This window comes from Sardina pilchardus, chromosome 18, assembly GCF_963854185.1.
Source record: "Sardina pilchardus chromosome 18, fSarPil1.1, whole genome shotgun sequence".
NCBI classification, from domain to species: domain Eukaryota; kingdom Metazoa; phylum Chordata; class Actinopteri; order Clupeiformes; family Clupeidae; genus Sardina; species Sardina pilchardus.
This window is the reverse complement of record NC_085011.1, coordinates 27,723,630-27,744,965: the sequence shown is the minus strand read 5'-3', so window position 1 is coordinate 27,744,965 and position 21,336 is coordinate 27,723,630. Positions and strand designations below refer to the sequence as shown.

Below are 21,336 nucleotides of genomic sequence, written 5' to 3'. Positions count from 1 at the left end.
CAGGAGTATCATCAGGACAGGGCAGTGTTGCAGGAGTATCATCAGGACAGTGCAGTGTTGCAGGAGTATCAGCAGGACAGTGCAGTGTTGCAGGAGTATCAGCAGGACAGTGCAGTGTTGCAGGAGTATCAGCAGGACAGTGCAGTGTTGCAGGAGTATCAGCAGGACAGTGCAGTGTTGCAGGAGTATCAGCAGGACAGTGCAGTGTTGCAGGAGTATCAGCAGGACAGGGCAGTGTTGCAGGAGTATTGTCAGGACAGTGCAGTGTTGCAGGAGTATCAGCAGGACAGGGCAGTGTTGCAGGAGTATCATCAGGACAGTGCAGTGTTGCAGGAGCGTCGTCAAGACTCAGGACAGTGCAGTGTTGCAGGAGTATCAGGACTGACAAGTGGCAAGTGCAGTGTTGCAGGAGTCAGTATCTCAAAGAAGGAATCTTTTAGCTGATGTCATGCTGCACTGCAACTCATCAGCACCGTGCACAACAGAAAAAACAAGAAGTCCGAGCAGGCTGTAAGAACCAGCACAGCCTAATACTGTTACAAAACGCAGTGGGCCTAAGAGATGTCTGAGCACAACCACAGTGCATACGAGACTGAATGTGTGTGATTAGCTCGTTAAGGATTGCTTAAGACACTCTAAAGCAACATCACACAACACAAGGGAAGAGCTTAAAGCCCTGAGACGGCCAGACCACAGAACTTACAGCAAATCTCCCCACAAAGCTCTCAGGACGCCAGTGAATTTCCCAACAAGTGTGTGTGTGCACATGTGTCTACTGGTGTGAGACACACACACACACACACACACACACAATGATCCCATGAGCACTCCACCCCAAGTCTAAGCCGTCTGCTTCCGCCTCATAACCTCCCTCTCTGCCCACTACACAGAAATCTGCACCTGAATGCACGCTGTTGCCAACACACACACAGGTGTTCACTGCAGACTCGCGAAGATACTGCTTGCTTTATCCTCATGGCGCATCTCAGCCGGAACCACTAAATCGGCATTACGCGTGTGGTGGACCAGTGGCAGTGTCGCTGCCTCAGAAACAGTTCAATATGTCAACAGTGTATTTTTTTTGTTTGTTCTTTCTGTCTCTTTTTTGTTGCCTTATATATGATAACAAAAATAAAGTAGGCAAAAAAAATCGCTGGATCAAAGCTCAAGTCTGTGTCTTGTTGGAAAAAAAAGTGCTAAATCCTGCTCACTTTTCTTAAGTCTACTTTAACTTCAAACCTAGAGCCACCTGCTCTGTTGTTCAAACATTAGCTCTGTGCCTGACACCTGTTGAAGACCGTTCACTGGATCTTTTAGAGCCCTAACTCTGTCGCCCATCAATGTTAGGATGACCAAAACACAAACAAAGCTACAGTATTTCACAAATATAGCTGCTCTCAAGCCCTATTGAGTTAGGACAGCAGGAAGCCGCAGGCACTTTGCATAAGGTCATCAGAGCTACATTTTGGTGTCCTTATACAGTCAGGTCAAAAGGTCAAGTTTAGTAACTGAGGTCAAAAGTCAACTTTAGCAACTCAGCAAAAACTCGAAGAGAAATTACACAACAAAGAATTACCAGAAGGCTCCAAGAATGTCACAAAGTGTAGAGGATGAGATAAGCATGGCTTCAAAACGCATGTGAGGTATTTCTTTGGTGACAGTTGAGATTTGTTAGTCTGGCTCTGCCCTCCTACGTACTTCCGCTCAATTTTCATTTCCCTTCAGACCATCGTTTGGGTCTGCGGTATATTTGCAGATTTTCTCAAGCCAAAAATGTGCAGGTCCAATCAATGAACAGAGGGAGTAGCTGTGAATGGTAACGTTGAGGTTGTGCGCTAGTTTGAGCATGACATAGGTCACGACCAAACGTTAACGATTGGTTATGGCAGATCAAGAGCGGCTCTGGGCAGATCCAATGGTTTTAAACTTCAACAGAGTACCCGCATTCAAGGAAGTTAACGCTTGGCAATGGCAAGTCTTCAGACTATCTGTAATGAAATATGTACAAGAGTTTGGTAGGACTAGGATAGAGATTTGAAGCATTAAATAACCAAATAAGAGTGGCAGGCATACTATAATCTCCCAACCACTGTATCAACTTTAATATGGTTTCTTTTTTTGTATTTTTTGTACGTGCTGTGCCAACACAAGTGCCGTATTTGTCAAGCCAACTAAGCATTTCTAAATTAGAAATGTCCAAACAGCGCTGTGGGTGTTCGTGACATCTTTTTTGTCAGTTCTCAGCGTTCCTTGTTCCTCCTCTCCGTTTCCCCATGTCTGCCCCACTTCACCACAGCACAGCACAACCCACCTGCTCAATTCAAAACCACAGCTGCGTTGAGATGCCTGATAAGCGCTCAAATTCACATTCAAATTCAAACCGGCTTCACTGGGGGACAGCTTATTACAATAAAGGCAGCACACTGAGCATATAGGCCTACTCATGACATTTCAAGCACACGCAGGAGACATGTTTTAACTCCTAGTGCTATATGCAGACAATTTCACAGAGCAGGCAATCAACAAACTTCTACCATCTACTGTCATAAAGCCTTCACAAGCATCTCACTCTGCTTATCAAGCAAGCTCCCTCAGGCACCTTCACCACACAGTGTTTTAGAACACAGGGATTCTCAAACTTTTGGGTCCCAAGGACCTCTTGTAAGGGACACCCTCTTAATTGTGGCCAGGTTCACTATTCTGTGTTGTCTAGCAGGTGTGTAATTTGGTCTTTTGTCAACTTTGGATTAGATTTCTCCATATTCATTAGCTAGCTGGTAAATAAGACACACTTTTTGCTTGTTTTATTGGTGAAAAGGGTCATCTGTAGACATTTTTTTTTTTTTTTTAATGTTCAACTTTAAATCAAATCATTTTGCTAACCCCTTGGCTATTAGTAACAGACCCCACTTTGGAAACCACTGATAGACATACAGTAATTTCCCACATATAAGCCGCATTGTGTATAAGCCGCAGGACAGTGTTTTATGCAAGTTAAAAGAAACAAAACCATATTAACACCATATTAACTGCACCTCTGCATTAACCTCAAAACTGAAGAAATTTTGCTAAATCAATGTATAAGCCGCGGCTAATAGTCGGGAAATTACGGGTACAGATGGTACGGGTTGAGAATGCTCCTTTCTTTGCCGCACATCGGGAATCCCGAAGGTGTACAGGACGTACAAACAACATACAAACAATATATTGAGGTTCTTCCTCAGACCCTTTAGAAAAGTGCTGCTCATCTGAGGGAGCTCCATGTCCTCTGGCAAAATATGTGGCTAGCTATAAATAGGCTGTGTTTGTGTGAATACGTGTATTTCATACAGATTGGTGAATAAGTACAGACAATGTTCGCATTCATACTACACGTGTTATCCCGGTCAGGCTCTTAATGTTTTGCTATTGAGCGAGGGACATGTATTAAAGAGACCTGGGCTACAGACCCCTTCAATCTGTTCTTAGCAGGTTACTGGCTGAAATGTTCAAAGCCAATGCAGATACTCGTTTGTCCCAAAGTTAGTTACCATTAACTCAATGTTGTTTTCTGCACCAGAGGACATGCCTTGGGAACACACACGTTTGTTTATGCAGTCAAAAGGGTCTATACAGCTGAACTGTACTGTACTGAACTGTACTGTACTGTACTAAACAGCCGAACTGTACTCACCTCTGCCATAGACCTCGATTCCTGAGTGGAAGACGCCGATACCCAAATTGGCTGTGTATTCATTGATCCAATACTGGTAGGGAGGAGAGAGAGAGAGAGAGAGAGAGAGAGAGAGAGAGAGAGAGAGAGAGAGAGAGATTGAAAATTAAGACTTAACCGACTTAAAAGTTTGTGTATTCATTGATCCAATAATGAGCGAGAGAGGGGGAGAGAAATAGAAATATACTGTATGGGGACAATTAGACTTGATGTTTGTGCATTCAGGTAAGACATCAAACAAACAAACAAACAAGCAAACATGCATACATACAAACACAAACAATAGCACTCAGGTTGACAGAAAGACAGACAGACACACACACACAGAATGACAAACATTTGGAATTCTGGACGCTTAAGTAGAATGTCAATATGAGAAAGTTTGCTTGATAGTAACTAAAGAGATAAGATCTTCGACTTTGAAAAATAAAATGTGTCAGACATCTCAAAGATGTCTGTCACTCTAGTTTGACCTACATCTTAATGATGCTATGACATGATGGCTCACAGTATCAAAGCATTTGGCCAATTACAGCAGAATCACACACACACAATCAAATCAATCTGTCATGACAACAAAATGATCAAGCTGGGACAGCTTCTTTGTGTGATGTGGTGTGCAATGTTTGAGTGTGTGCCGCATGTGTGCATGTGTGCGTGTGTTATTACACTAGACACCTAATTGTTCTCTATTTTTTTCTAAGTCACTTCAGACAAATATGTCAATAATAAGTAATAAGTAATAAGTGTGTGTGTGTGTGTGTGTGTGTGTGTGTGTGTGTGTGTGTGTGTGTGTGTGTGCGCGTTTGAACTGTATAGGCTTGTGTTTGTGTGTACAGGACTCTTCATTCACACACTGATGGCTAATTAAAGAGAAACACGTCCTGTTAGAGAGGCATGTTAGGACATCTATTACCGTAGTTCTACTCGTTCTACTGAGCTACTTGTCAACTTTGCCACGACTGGAGTGGGACTCAAAGATCTTGTAGCTTCACTGGTTGATTTCATCAGAGTTGCAAAATATCAGACTTGCTGCAACACAGGCACGCTGTCACACTGATCCACAAGATAAAATAAGCATGCTTCTCAGTGCTAGTATATCTCTAGCCAAAAGACTCTTTCTGCGCACAAGGTCCCACAGTTACTCTGTCAAGATGCATGAGCCAAAAGAATTGACTGCATTCAAAGTGAGCCAGTTCAGATCCGCTTCATTTAAATCCAATAAGGGAAAAGAGAAAGGAATTGAAAAAAAATGTTACTCAAAGTTTTATGGGCACATTCTGCTCTGGTCTTTTTCCCCTTTGTCTAGCTTAGACTAGAGTTCATCTTAGATTCCAAGTAAACATTCATATTAAGGCCACGTCTACACGTACCAAAACGATCCCCCCCCCCCCCCCCCCTCCGTTTTCCCTCGCAGCGTTTCAAGAACATTTGCGTCCAAACGGATCCATCTCATTACGACTCAAGACGCTACTTCATATTCCAGGCCTATACGTGGCGCTGTTTCAATTCACCAAATCACCGAAAACGGAGAGGAAGAGGTGTTAATGAAAAGTCGAGGTGAAAACAATTTTTCACAGTTTATGGGTGGAAGGCTAGCATACCTGCCAAAACTCCCATTTCCCTCGTATTTTAAGGTCATCTCCTGCCGCCCTCCTGTTTTATTGTCCCGAGAGTTGAAATCTCTCGTAATTTGCATGGCCATCATCATTCATTCGAAAATCACTGATCCATTCATTTTCTGTTAGTCTGACATCTACCAGGTTGCCATATTATGTATGAAATACACCCTACACATACACAATCACTTACTTTCAATTTCAACCCTTCTGTCATAGGCTAACACTTGGCAACCCAAAACCCAAATAAGGAAACCGGTGCAAACTTAACAGCCGAGTCTCGCAAGCAAGCGGGCTAGTTGACTACTCTAGAATTAGCTGTTATGGAATTGTTGGAAATTGAATTGGTTAACACATCACAAACTGTTCTCGAGTGTTGGTAATTTGTGTCCTCGGAACAAAATCTGACAGCAGCTTTGGAGTTTTGGAAGTAGGCTGCAGGCAGCAGTTGGAAAGGCTGCATAGGCTCTCGTAAGGTAAAAACAACGACCGAAATGCAGTAACATTATCCCGTTTTTTTGAAAGCAAAATGTTGACAAGTATGGGCTAGAAGTTGGTTATGCGTTTTCCACCGTCCAAACGAACGCTAGAGGGCTGCGTTTTCGGACTTATGCACTCTGGGACCCGGTTTCAGATCGATTCGTTTTAGGGCTATGAGTTTGCAGTATTCGTTTGGACGATCGGCCAAAACGATGCAAAACAGCTGCGTTTAACCCAAAACGTGTCTCTGTGTGGACATGGCCTAAATTTGAAGCACCTACAATACCTAAAGGCATTCCTGAAATATATTGTTCAGTGGAACTTACATGATCAAGGTGACCTTCAAACTTTGACCTCCCCAACCAGTTCATCTTTGAATTCAAATGAACATGGGTTCCAAATTTGAGGCACGTGCCTTGAGACATTCTTAAGATATCGCGTTCACGAGATCAGGGCAGAGAGAGTTACGGTGTGGAAGCATAAAACAAAATCAAATTAAAGCTTTGGTGTACAAGCGGGGCCTACGCACACAGGGTAATGCAATTTGGTGACAATGCTTCAAAAACAGTAACATCTAAAACAGGCACAGCAGAAGACAGATATAAGCTCAAGTAGATACGAATAAGACAAGACAGAATTAGCCCAACTTACATGGCAGAAGCCACAAGGCACAACGCCAGATTGGGTTACTGGATTGTGTATGCAGTACTTCATCACACACACACACACACACACACACACACACACACACACACACACACACACACACACACACACAAACATACACACACTATTAGTACTAGTTATATCCTTGTGTTAATGATTTCTATGGCACCATAACATTCAAATGTGTCAAAGAGGAGCTATGCGGTATCTAAAACAGTATGCCCTCTGGTTATGATCTAAGTTAAGTTCTCAAAACATTCTCATGGAATATATTTGTATATAATCATGACAAACAGATCAAAAGCGTCAACACTTTCAGCAACTAGCTATTGGCCTACTGCTTGTGAATGCAGCAGTGAGAAAGACAGGCCGTCCGACTATCACACTCACACACACACACACACACACACAGACACACACAGACACACACACACAGACACACAGACACACAGACACACACACACACACACACACACACACACACACACACACACACACCTCCTCACAGACACATGACTTCTTCTTTCAGCCAAGTGAAAGTGAATCAGCGAGAGAAGTTGGGGTCGCTCTAAACAAAATCTCGTGATGTGGACTCACACTCACTCACTGTGTCTGGGAATAGATATGAGAGCTCGGTGTGTCTGTGTGGCAGATCAGCTCTGGCAGGGAGAGAGAGAGAGAAGAAAAACTGGGCATGGCGCCGCTGGCTTGCGCCAAGGTTTCTAAATGTCTGCACAAACATGTGCATGCCAGAACAGTAACTCAGGGCGGCAGAGACAGCATGGCACAATTAAATTCAGACATGCAAACAGGACTCACAATTATCGTTGATCCGTTTTGCCCAAGTTAGAAGCTCTGAGAAACATGTTCTAGCACATTTTCATCCAAATCTGTGACACTGAAAACTTCACACAGAACATGTGCTGTGGTCAGGCAGGAGGGGAGTCAGTCAGCAGCTTAATATTTGCCAGTTTGAGCCCAAACTGAGCACCCCAAACTGCTACTACCATATGTACCACCTTCCAGGTATGGCAGGAAGCTTCCCCTGCCAGTATATGAGTGCGGTGGTAGTGTAGTCTTTAAGAAGCTGGGCTAGCGTGCAGTAGCCTGAAAGTTGTCGGTTCAATTCCCGGCTACCACCGTCGTGCCCTTGAGCAAGGCACTTAACTCCTAGTTGCTCCCGGGATAACGTATATAACAATATAATCCCTTGTAATATAGTTGACATATGTAAGTCATTTTGGACTATGAGCGTAAATGTAGTCTAGTCTATGCAGCAAGGCTCAACGTTAACTTTTAGAAGTCAGCTGCCAGCTTTTCCAGCTTGGCAACCAGGCATGAGGTTTTGGCTGCCATGGCCAACCAAATCTGGTTGCCACTTGTAACAATTTGGTTACCAAGGGAAATCGGGCAACCATCAATGTCGAGCCATGGTATGCGGTCTACAGCACTGCATACAAATGCATAGCAACTGTGTTAATCACTGAGGGTCACAGGTAAACTGCATGATTGCATCTCTACAGCAAGACACAATGTAACTGTTTTACCTCAGAATCTTCAAGATCATTTTGATGGCTCACTGACGATAAAGAGTTAATGGAGTCTGTGACATTGCCGCTGCGCACCAGGAACACCTGCTATACAGTAGCACCACGTAATGTTAACACAGGTGGAAGGAAGCATGACCCTATTTCCTCAGTTTTATGGGGCTTTTACATTTTGTGGTATCAGCTCAACTTGACTCGATTCTACTCGATTTTGGTAACGGTTGTTTGTTTTCCACTGCAGCAAAGTACCCCAATAAACTAGTCGGCTGCCATAGCAACATCATTAACATCACCTTTTGTTATCACCTTGGAACCTCAACGGAGGTGATCCCAAAAACAGTACCAGGTGCCAGTTTTTGCCCATGGAAAACCAAAAAAAGCGAGTACAGTCGAGTTGAGTTGAGCGGATACCATGCAGTGGAAAAGCCCCATTAAACAAAGGGTTCCCCCTTAGCATTAGGCTAAATGGGTACCCAGTACATTGAAAACTGCCCATGCCACACACTTCCAGGAGGGCTTTTCAGCCAGCACAAACATTTCCGATTGACCATCAGCTGCACTGCTTTATGGCACCTGTTTACACGGACGGACCCGGTTGGGTGCTACACCTACTGAATGAGCACATTAAAATGCTGAAGGAATTCAGTTAAAGTTCAGTTCAGTTCACAAAGCGCTCCACACCAAGACATAAAATTGCACTGTTGGGCATTATCAAGAAAGGAGCCGAATATAACAGAAGATACAGTTTCTGAAGCTCCTCCGGAAATAAATGTGCTGACTGGAACAGCCTCCCGTGGCATTTAGTCCACTGAGGTTGAAAAGGGGAATTCCTACACTGCTTTACTCGTTACTCTTCGACTTCACCAGAAAGTGACACCCCAGCTACCCACTGACCTTCACAGAGCAGCCTGGGGAGTGACACTGATGCACCCATCAAAACGCCTGCATGAATCTTAATCAAATCCTGACAAGGACTTTTCCTGGATATAGGACATCCTCTACCTTTGCTTACCGCGGTCAGACCGTCTCTGATAAACTCAATTACTGTCAAGGTGGGCACAGGAGAGGAGAGATCCCATTCAGATCCATTATTTAAGGGATTCTGGAAACAACAGAGGAATATAATAGAAAAGTTGGAGGAAAGCAGCTTAAAAGTTAGAGGAAAGTAACAACATAATCCTTAATGAAAGGGTTAGGGGTTTGGGCTCTTTCCTCACCAGGGAAATCAACAGGATTTGATATGGTGTCTCCTCATCCTCACACTGCTGTGAGCTCAGGAGTGTAATGTGAGCAATCAACTCATTTAAATTCAATAGAATCTGAATTAAAGCTCAATGGAATGTTTCAAGACGTCACTGAGCACAGTGAGGTGTGGGGTGGGCGGAATGGTTATGGTTATGGTTGTGGTTATTTAGCTGACACCTTTGTCCAAAGCGAGGAGTGGAATGGGGCCCAATAAAGAGTGGGGGAGCAGCCTATTAGTTGCAGTCTATCTACTTGTCTTTTTTGTATCTAGTTGCATTTTATCTGTTGGCATCAGCTCAGTCTCAGTGCTGTGCACGGCATGCATACTTCTTTCATTTTTTTGTGGGACCTGGATATCAGTTCTGTTGCTTCTCTAAATCTTGACAATTACAGGAGGGGGGGGCTACACCTGGAGCATAACTGAAATGTTCGCGACACGTAAAAAAAACAAAGACTGGTCTATGTTGCCCAAACGTACGCACCGCTATCACATCTGGCCAGTTCCACTGATCATAGTGGAGATAACTGTTGCAGCAGACGCAACGCAAACGCAACGTTTCAGTTATGCACCCGTTGTAGCCTCCTTATTAGGCTGAACACCCACGCGTATACCAAAGCGATCATTAAAGAACAGATTGGCTTTGAATGACTGTGGTGGTATCTGGCTACGAACACGACCATGTCCTTTTGCCTGGAGTCCAGAGCTGGCAGGTGTGAACAGGAGGAGGAAGAGACTCAGGTAATTAGCTCCCTCTGACTGATGAGACCATTATACGTGGGTAGAGAGAGGGGCCTGGACCCAGCCAAGCCAAGACATGAAAGGCAGGCAGGCAGACAGAAAGCAAGACAGACGGACGGAAGGAAGGACGGACAGACAGACAGGGCTCACTGACAGTGCAGAATAAGAGAGAGAGAGAGAGAGAGAGAGAGAGAGAGACATGGAGAGAGGATGGATAAGGATACATAACAGACACAGACAGTCTGAAATACTGAGAGAGAAATTGTGTCCAACGAATGTTAGAAAGAGATGCTTGTCAATTAAGAGGTCTGTTATGACTCTGCCCAGACTAAATTGGGCATCACATATTGTACAATTGTGGGTATTAAACCACTGTCTGGACCCATATGTCTACGATCAAATGGTGGATTCGGGTGGAGTTCGGAGCACACAAAAGAACCCTTTCGAGATATCCAATGAAAAACGGCACACTGCACTTGGAACTTCACCCGTACAAAGCGCTGCAGACAGCAGGTGCCACATGCTTCAACGCACAGTTAGTCAAAGTCATGAGCTCCTCTCTATGCATTAAACAGTATTTGGGAACAGATACTTGGCCAGAAAGACATTGTCTCGAGATGGCACACATTCTAAATGTGTACTCTGCAGATTGGTAACACCTGTAGGAATAAACGTTGATGCAAGCCAAACGGCATCAATGCCATCAATCCATGCATCTTGTTCACATCAATATTATTTATTACAAGCCAATGTTTTTTGGAAACAACTGCAGTCAACAGAAAAAAACAGCAGAAGCCATTACTGCTGCATTAAAGTTACAGTACACGAAATCTAACTGTCAATAAAAACATTAACCTGATTAAGGTGACACCAGATCGCTGGCGCGGCCGATCACCACAGCTACTCACTTTCTCTGGACTTCAGGTTGCCCAGAGCCAACCACACTGTGGCCAGCCAATGCCCAGCAGCAGAAAGAGAGGGAGACAGACAGGGGAAGAGAGGGAGGGAAAGAGAGAGAGAGAGGGGGGAATGAAAGAGAAAGGAAGAGAGAGAGAGAGCATTTCTGACCTCGATGGCCAGCCACTCAGAAAGAATAGCTAAAGACAGTTGACCTGTTTCGTGCTGGCATTTGGGCAGTCCATTATATCATGCGAAAGGGGTAAACCAAGGGTGGGCAATGGTCTACTGTCCACCCATCCAGGCTCGAGGGCTCTAGAAAAAGACCATCTGGAGTCCACACTTGACAAGTCATGGAATTAGACCACATATCAGGCCAAGAGGCACTCTGAAAGTTCACTGTTTGGCAAAAGAAAAGAGCTGCTCTGAGCCGAAGTCCGTTAAAATCAGTTAAATTCCGAGTGTGCAACATATAACTGAAAACAATCATTCAAAAGAGTGTGCTCGATGAGACAGAACAGAGTGTTGAGTGTGGCCGCCCTACGGTTTTTATGGATCTGGTTAATTACTGGTAGGGAGTTCCCATCTAAGGCCCATTTTATGAACTTGTCATCCAACAAAGCAGCTTACTTCCATACAAATGCCTTGTCAACTGAGCTACACAAAAAACTGCCAAAGAAGACGTTTTCCAAGTGGAAAACATGCAAATCTGAATGTCAAGATGCATAAAAAGCTGACAAGCGTTGAACAGAACAGCTACAAAATAATAACCCTCCTATCCCAGCACACTCTCTCACACACACACACACACACACACACACACGCACGTACGCACGCACGCACGCACGCACGCACGCACGCACGCACGCACGCACGCACGCACGCACGCACACTTCCTGTGCCGTTCTCCGTTCTTTCTCATGCAAATAACGACGTCTGCTCTGAAGTGTCGGAGCAGTCACTGCTGTCTCTCGTTGTGCATCTGCATTGCAAAGTGGCTCTTACCCAGTGGGGTTGGCACAAGGTCAACATCATATGATCACACACCTTGCATTCAGAGCCTTCGCGCGGCACAGAGAAGGTGAGCAGTTCAACAAAAGCTCAACAGGCAGCTGGGTTCTGAGTGTCTGAATATACAAGTCTGAAATGAATGCTTGACTGGTGGTGGGTTTACTACGGCGAATTCACCCTGCAGCTCAGGCTGGAAACCTGCACATTCATCTCTCCTGCTTCTTGTCCACGTTTGCTGGAACCAATCACAAACTGGCTTATTCACCAGGCGCACCCTGATCGTTGGTCTGATTGGTTGAAAGACTATCCAAATGCTACAGTCATTTGAACTATGCCCATTGCCCACTGATCATGCCTCTCGTGCAGTAGACTACATACTGGTCTGGTGATAGCCAGGCTAGGGTTTAGTCTCTAGCATAGCACATGAAAAACCTGAAATAAGGAAATCAGTTCTTTTAGTTTTGGCAAAAACAATGCAATTGAAAGACACCACAATACACTGCTTATCTTGATGTTTGTGTTTCAGGAGTTGTTGTGGTATCTTTGTTTACCTTTTTGCACACCATCTTTAAAGTTTAGTGTCATGATTGTAGGTCTATGATCTTAAGTACATGTGCGCGTGCACACACACACACACACACCATAACTCCAACATGAATAGCTTAAGCCTGCTCGACACGACTTGAACAAACCTCTGTCACCTTTTGTTGAGAGCTTTTCTGATCACACTTAAACAAACACAGACGCCTCAGCTCTCTGCATGCTATGATTTGCTGCTGTGAGAAACATCAATGGAAAAACAACTGCATGAGCGGTAAAAAGCGGCACCATTCCGGTAAAGCAAAATCTGATACGGTGCAGGCAGCAACCACTTTGCTGCATTTGGTCTGATTTGACACGAAATAACGCATAGCGCAACTGAATAGCACCTCAGCCAACTGGGAAAGCAACCTGCAACACATAGCCAATGTACAGTGCATGGGGCTCAAGGAGAGACACTTGCAACCTCTGCCCTGGCTTAGAGCAGACACACAACAGCACGGCGATCAAATGACCTCATGAATCTTAATGAAACGTTGAGTTTGGGTCGCCGCTTTGCTCTCCCGCACTCGCACCACCGAGCTGCTCAGAAGCCTTCGTCTCTGCGCCCACGCCAGCCACAGAGGCAACCATCCCAAACCAAACCAAAGCCACCTACTTCAGAGACTCTTGGCATGATTGGAATTAGTCGGGTTGTTACACACACACCACACAGGCACCTGAGGAGTCACAAGCACCCTGTTGCCCACGACGACCACGCTGCTGCAGCTGCTGCTTTGGGTCTGTTGTCTCCCACACACACACACAGCTCTCTCTCGCTCTCCAGCTCCCTGTTTTTTTACACACACACACACACACACACACACACACACACACACACACACACACACACACACACACACACTCTTCCTCTGTGTCTCTCTGAACTGTCGGTGTGGTGGAGCGTGGAGGAATAAGATTCTTATCCCTTTGGCCCCGATTACTTCAAAGCTCATTAAAGCTGCCCTTCATCACTGAACAGGGGATCACCCGGCTGCATGGTGATTAAAGCCACACCTGAGAGGGAGATAATGGGAGTTTAAGTGCACTTTGCAGGGTGCACACTTCTCCGAGACGGACCCACCCCAGACACACTCACACACTCACACACTCACAGCACACACACCGTTTGTTCAGGGGCTCAGGTGCTCTCAACTACATTTTGGAGCAGTATTATATATATATATATATATATATATATATATATATATATATATATTTACATGATTACCAGAAAACGAGTAAATCTCACACAAACACTCATCCAGTCTTGCTGACCGGCAGGTCATTGCTGTTAGCAGCTTTCCATTTGAGATCAAGCCTGCTACTGTACTTCATGGTTTGCTCCTTTCTCCCTAATACACTTCACATTCAGCAGATAGTGCTTTTTTCATTTAATTAAACGGAACGCTGCCATTCAATCTGCTGTAAAAATACTGTTTAAAGAGCAGCCAATATCATCAAATAATAACAATAAAAAAAACACATCATAAACACTTATTTTTAATTTTCAATAGATAAAATTGGCTTTGTTTGAGTTCATCACTCAATTCTTGCATGTATTGCTTTCCTTCTAATTACCTCTTGGGCTCCCGCCGCCTCTTCACGGCCTAAGCAGTTTAACTTCATTAGCCGTGGCAGAAAGAAAAAGAAAGAAAGAAAGAAAGTAATCCAGTCAGCAGAAATAGCCATCTGGCCATGATCCAGCTGGAAGCTCCATACCAAACCTGGCACACCAGGGGCTTCCCCACCAACCCCCACCAAATAACAACAACTACTACTACTAGGCTACTATAATAACTACATATATATCTGTTATTGCATCAGAAATGCATAATGATTACTATGGGTGATGAGTATTGGCGATGGCAATGGATATTTCCCACTATTCCATGAAATCTGACATCCCTTTAGGTCAGGGCTGTACGCTAAGCTTTTTCACTAGGAGCACAGGTGCTCCTAAATGAAAAAGTTTAGGAGCACAGAAAAAAATTTAGGAGCACTATGAAATTTCCTTGAAAACCTTCGCCTTAAGCAGGATACAGATCATTCACAGCAGTGGCAATCATAGTCTCTGCTCAAACCCTACACACACAGAAAATGGCTTGTCTAGTTTCTATTTCATATTTTGAATTCAGAATTTGTATACATTTTGTTATCAATTTATAGCATTTTAGGATCTGCATAATTACTTATAGCTTAAAATATTCAGTAAACTGAATACTTCATATTGATTACACTGTAATGATATTACAGGGGTGGTGTGTAGGTCTACTGTAATTGAGTGCCTGTCACTTTAAGATGTACGTGAACATAATTAGGTTTCATTCGGTTTTAGGAAAAGAGTCAAGCATAGTTCAAGGATGCACCATGTTTTCATTAAATAACTTAAATGTTCAAAAAACGAACAAAGGTAAAGACAAATATTTCTGGTGTAATAGAAAAGATGAGTGTCCACTGTCCAGTAACGTTAACTTCCATGATTTAGCCTACCATGGCATGGCATCGTGAGTTGTCACTTTTTCCTTGGTCATGTTTAATTGGCTGGGTGCTTAACTTACTCTACTATGACTCGTCTTGGAGTTTGGTAGCCTGCTATATCTGTTATATTCAATGAGTGACAACCAGAGCTCAAAATAAAACGTTACGGTATTCTCCTGATAACGTTAGTGGAATGGAATTAATGTGAATGTAACCTCCATACAAAGACGCAGAGTGGCTAGGCTATATGATGCGCACATTTGCAATGAAAATGTTCCGCTTTTTTAAAGCAGGTGTAGCCTACACCAAATCGTGGTTAAATCCATCATTTAGACAACAGAATCAGTCAGATTTCTCTCATAGAAGTCAACCAGGCCTATGTCAAATGCAGGGTGGGGTGAAGCTAACACGGTTTCCACACCGTGTTTATCAACCGTGATAATAATAATATTTGAAATGAACACGGTAATTGTAGGCTATAGTCAACATTCTTATCATGGTTTGCCGTTTCAACGGTAGGCTAATCGCTACAAAGTCACTAACTGATAACGAACAGATTGAAGAAAAAGAAGAATGGTTTTGGAGTGACATTTCTTGCGTGTGTGAGAGACAGCGAGGTTGATGCTGAAAGCGTGAGTTTCCAGCCAGGAGCGTTAGAGTTGTCAACTATGAAATTTGTATACAGATGCGCGAAAATTGTACTAGCCTATTGATCCACTTGGTGTGGATTTTTAGGAGCAAAATGCGAATAAAAGGGTTGAATTCAGTACTCGCACCTGTGCTCCCATTTCATATTTTCAATTAGCACTAATATATATTTCCTCGCATTTGCGACGAGGTGCTCGCAGTGTACAGCCCTGCTTTAGGTAATGCCTCACTGATCGACCGCCGGACTCATTTCTGAAATGATACTCCTCCTGAAGACCAGGAAGTGCCTGTGACTCAGGAGCTGGGAAAGCCAAAAGAGCTGAAGCACAATGGCGAGCAAGAGCAGCAGTAAAGAAGCATTCGCACCAAGAGCGATCACCATAACGATAACGATAACTTGATGTGAACGGCCCTTAAGCTCTATGGCATGATAGCAGCAGTAAACTCTCTGGTATGATAGCAGCAGTAAACTCTATGGTATGATAGCAGCAATAAACTCTACGGCAGGGGTGTCAAACTCAAATAGACAGTGGGCCGAAATAAAAAAAAAATGGGTCCAAGTCAAGGGCCGGACATATTCATTATTTATTTGAATTTAAGAATTTATTCAGTTTCACACATATTGAATCTGAACGTGGCTTAAAGCTTCGGCCTATTAGCTGTTCTGCTACTGCAATAGGCCTGAACTCAGGTCAAATGTCAAATTTTTTCTTTCCACCGGCCAACACCAAAACTAATTTCTTTCAATGAAAATCCAACATTCAACTATTAACAGTCCAAGCATTACTAAGAGGAAAGTGCAAAAAGGAAACCTACCTACTGTATGCTACATTAAAGCTTAGTGCACTGCACCGTGATGTGCCCTGCCTGAACCAGATACTTGACATCTCACCTTCGATACAAGTAGTTCATCAATGTTTGGGGTCGGACCTACTCTTTTAGGCATCAAAGTGGGCCAATCGCCATGTGATGTTGGCGCTAAGTATGCAGAGCAATCCTCAAATAATTTGATTCTATTTATGCCGGGCCTCAAATAAAGTGTTCTTTATAGATCAGTGCTTGTGCTAGGGAGCTACGCAATAAGGTTTCCATTACAGCACTGCGCACGTTCAATGAATGAATGAAAGCAGTTTGTGTCGCAAACAGCGGGTGGAAATCCCGACACTCTTTCAACGACATGAGACTTCATAGTGAACCATCAAATACCCCACAGATTGCAGTGCGCATCAGTCCCAACATTTAGCAATACAATCAGACAGTCCAAAAGTAAATCAAATCCCAAACCAAACAGAAAATCTTATGATAGCCTACCTATCGGTATGCCGCTCCAAACAAAACGCAGGTCTCACAATAACACGCACGTAAGAAATAAATGCCTGAGTCTGAGATAGCCTACCAAAATAGCTACTGGCACAGGCCCCTTTACATTTCAGTAAATAGTCTAAGGCGAATGCCTCCTCAGGATTTGTGGTACTCGCAGTATTAACGCTTGAGATATACCGGCGGGCCAGTTCTGAATAGACATTAGATATTATCTAGGGGGCCATATAAAATTACATCCTTGAGTTTGACAGGTGTGCTCTATGCAGCGGTAAGCTATGGTATGATAGCAGCAGTAAACTCTATGGTATGATATGATAGCAGTAATACACTCTATGGTATGATATGATAGCAGCAGTGAGCTCTATGGTATGATAACAGTAGTAAACTCTATGGCATGATATGATAGCAGCAATAAGCTCTATGGTATGATATTAACTCTCAACACCGAGGGGCACGGACACAGTGTAATGAGTGGAGAGCAATTAGGGGCAAGATGGCACTCAGGCCCCCACAGCCCTCACTGTAGCCAGAGAGAAGAGAAGTGATATGAAGCTGATGATAATGAGGGAGGTGACTTTAGCATGCGTGTCAGGCCTTCCATCTATGACAGAAGCTCTGGGTTTGAGTCAAGTGCTTTTCACATTTATTCATTTAGCAGACGCTTTTATCCAAAGTGCCATTCTCCCCAACGCAACTCAGGGTTAAGTGCCTTGCTCAAGCGAAGCACAACGCTGGAAGCCAGAAATTGACGTTACCCACAAGATTTCAGACTTTTAGGGCATGCTAGCCCTGCTCCTTAACCACTATGCCACCACTGCCCCGTTTGTAGTATACAGGTAAGACTTAAGCGGAATAAGCTACAGCTGTGTACAAAAAGCCATCACTCAGTGTCATAGACACATAAAACATGTTGAACATGAACATAATGCATGTCAGCTTATCACATTCTCATACCATTCTGAGCTCACAAATCTAAATTGGTAGGCACACAACATGCTAAAAACAATATATATATATGCCCTTACCAATAGCATTTTTCATCCTTTTCTCACTCATTTACTCACACACACCCACACACCCTCTCTTTTTCTCTCACACACACACACACACACACACAGTCACACACACACACACACACAGACACACACACAGACACACACACAGACACACACACACACACACACACACACACACACACACACACACAGTAGGCTAACACTATAGCAAATCATACAAACACAGTAAAACCCATTTCATTCCATTTGCCTGTCAGGTCACTGTAAATCATGGAGTAGCCAAAGGCCATGAGCAGAACAGCCTCACGTCTGTAAATAAAGAGAGGAATCCTTAGGCCTGCCTCTCCATCACTCATACGAGCGACGGCTGACGCTATCCCTCAGAAAACAAACGAGATGTCTTCAAGCAGAGCAGGCGGAATGCGCGCCAGCGCCGGTTTTAAAGAACCGCACCCCGGTACGAGTGTGACAGATTTACGCTTCTCAATGCCAACAGTCATCCCACAACGACGAGTCCTGCACATCGTAGAGGTCGGGCCGTGATGCGACCACGCGTACGGCGTACGGATGCCATGATGGCGGCAGAGCGCATCATAAACTGTGTCAATAAATCAGCAAGGCATTCTGGGGGGGATGGGATCCACCGCACCACAATTGGAGAAAGAGGATAAACAACAAACAAAACAAAATGAAACAAACAAAGCATTTTAAACCAAAACATAATTCATACATACAGATAATTGTGAAAACATATAGTTCTATACGTACTCTGCGGGAGGCTATGTGTAGCATGAGACTATGGGCAACCAATGTATAGCTTACTAGGTCTATTGATTGATGCTTGACAGACACCTCTCAATAGAGCCTCTTAAAACAAAGACACCTACTTCTGATACACACTAATCAAACAAACAAACAAAACACCAATAATAGCTATCAATGGGGTAATATAAAAGAGAGAAACATCCCTGTGTGAGCCTATTTAAGCATGACTGGCTGGATTGTGATGATGGGAACTCCTCGTGAATGCTCGCCATCAAAGGCTGAGTAAACAGAAACGGTTCGAGAGGATGCAGCACGGATCGATCGAGCCTCGTCAACAAGATTAGAAAAAATAAAAAGACACACTAAGAGCTGTAGCAATGATGAGTAGATTGCCCTGGCCAGTGAGAGGCTGCTCTTTCTTCAGGGGTTGGTGTGTGTATGTGTGTGTGTGTATGTCTATGGGGGAGGGGAATGGACTGACCTGCCTGAGTGATCTCATGCTTGACAACAGATTCACGGAAGCAACCCACCACTACTTTCACTCTCAGAACTGCTTGCATTCATTTCTACTGCTGTAGTGTCCACCAACACATACTACTCTTTACACACAGTCCTGAGCTGTGCAATTAATCTAATCAATTGATTAATCGTCAATTATGACTTATGACTATGACTGAGGAAAAATGCATAATTGAAATGGAACGATTCATTCACTGCTGTATTGCTTTACAACAATGCTATTGTTTTGTCTCGAGTTGTAAATTGACACCACATTGCTTTAGATTGGTAAAAAACATTTAGCCTTTTTTTCCAGTTGAATTATATTTCAAATTTGATTCAATTCACTGTTCTCTTTTTTTCAAAGTTTAGAAAATAGATTATGCTGAGTAGGGTAATGTATTAAATTTGTGATCTCAATATTGACCAAAAATAATCCAGATTATTTCAGATTAGCATCTCCACTGCACACCATTATTACTAATCTCACGAATATAGGAAGCAGAGTGGGGAGACCCACCACTGTGGTCTTCAGGCAGACCAGCAAGGACAGAACAAATTGAATGAAAGCGCCGGGAGCAAAAAATCTAATTGCTGTTCCCCAGCTAATGCCCTCTCGTGTCTCCCTTCATCAGATACTTCAAGAGGCAGGGGTAATGAGCCAGTAGGAATCCCCTCATCTTCATCACAAACAGCTGGTTTACGACTACAGAGAGAATGGACCAAACAAAACCAGGACACTGAGGGAAAACTGAGCAGGGTGAATGCAGCAGTCGAGTCTCACTAGCCCTGATGGGGCTCTTGCCCATTAACGACTGCAAAACAAAACGGAACAAAAAAAAAACATGGGGTACATGTAGGCCAAAACCCTCTTTGTCATCTTTAGCATTTAATCTATTATTCAAACTCTTATCACACTAAATTGAGCCATAGAGCAATAAGATACTTGTTGGAGATTTGTGGAGGGCTGATTTGTAATATGATCTCCCTGACAAGGCAAAGTGCATCGGTGTTGATGTAAAAAGGTCAATGACCTCTGACCCAAGGAAACCCCCAATCAGAGAAAAGATATCCCATGTTACCAAGGCAACGGCAACATGGGCTCTTATGAGTGTGGGATAATAGCTATTGGTAAACGGTGAGGCGATCTCTGAACTGTGGACTAACCGGTCAATCAAACAGTGTCACACCCACATGTGACACACACACACACACACACACACACACACACACACACACACACACACACACACACACACACACACACACACACACACACACACACACACACACACACACACACACACACACACACACACACACACACACACTGAGAACACTAAGGCCTGTAGGACATCCAAAGTGGATTGGCAGAACCTTTACATACCTCTTCAGTGTATGGGCAAGTTCCTATTCTATTATGTACATGAAAGTACATAACTTTCCTTGATGTGTGAAACAGACTTTCTCTGCTTCCACTGCATATCCAAATAGGGAGCTAACGGTCAGATGTCTCATCAAGCATGAAAGCTTACAAAGAGGAAACAGTTACAGACACAAACATAAAGATGTGGCTTACTGTATGACACATCAAACACAAGATTGTTTTTTCTCTGCTCACACAGGTGTGCATGAATAAATAACTATTGAATATTGTAAGAGAAACACACACAGATAATGGAAGAGAGAAAGGAAGAGAGAGAGAGAGAGAGAGAGAGAGAGAGAGAGGTGGATGATGACATTACACTGATCATACACACTACAAGCCACTGGGTCAGGAGCACCCCATTCATATCACACAAGTCAACACTGTGTACAATCCTTCTAGAACACAATAAGAACGAGGGTCTTGGCATGTAAAGACCAACACTTTCCATTGAAAGCAGCACATCACATAAATTGAAAAGTTGTATTCGGGCTGTTAAAATGTATTGTAAGTTAGGTCTATCCATATAGCGTTGGCATGCTACCCTTGCTTTGCCTTTCACTTTCAGCATCACCCGCTATTTCATACAGCCAGGTTCCATAGCACTGAACGCGTCCCCAAGATAACTCAAGTTACTAACACAGTATGATATCCAGAGGCAAAACAGCAGATACGTTTGTACGC

At 43.7% G+C, this 21,336-nt stretch overlaps 1 protein-coding gene across 1 annotated transcript in view; it reads right to left on the bottom strand.

Annotated features, from left to right (window-relative positions):
* desi2 (desumoylating isopeptidase 2) overlaps positions 1–21,336 on the bottom strand; it is a 38,650-nt gene that overhangs the window by 16,313 nt on the left and 1,001 nt on the right. The window contains exon 2 of the mRNA XM_062519999.1: positions 3,674–3,746. Within this exon, the coding sequence (XP_062375983.1) occupies positions 3,674–3,746 (73 nt within the window). The remainder of the gene's footprint in view (positions 1–3,673; positions 3,747–21,336) is intronic.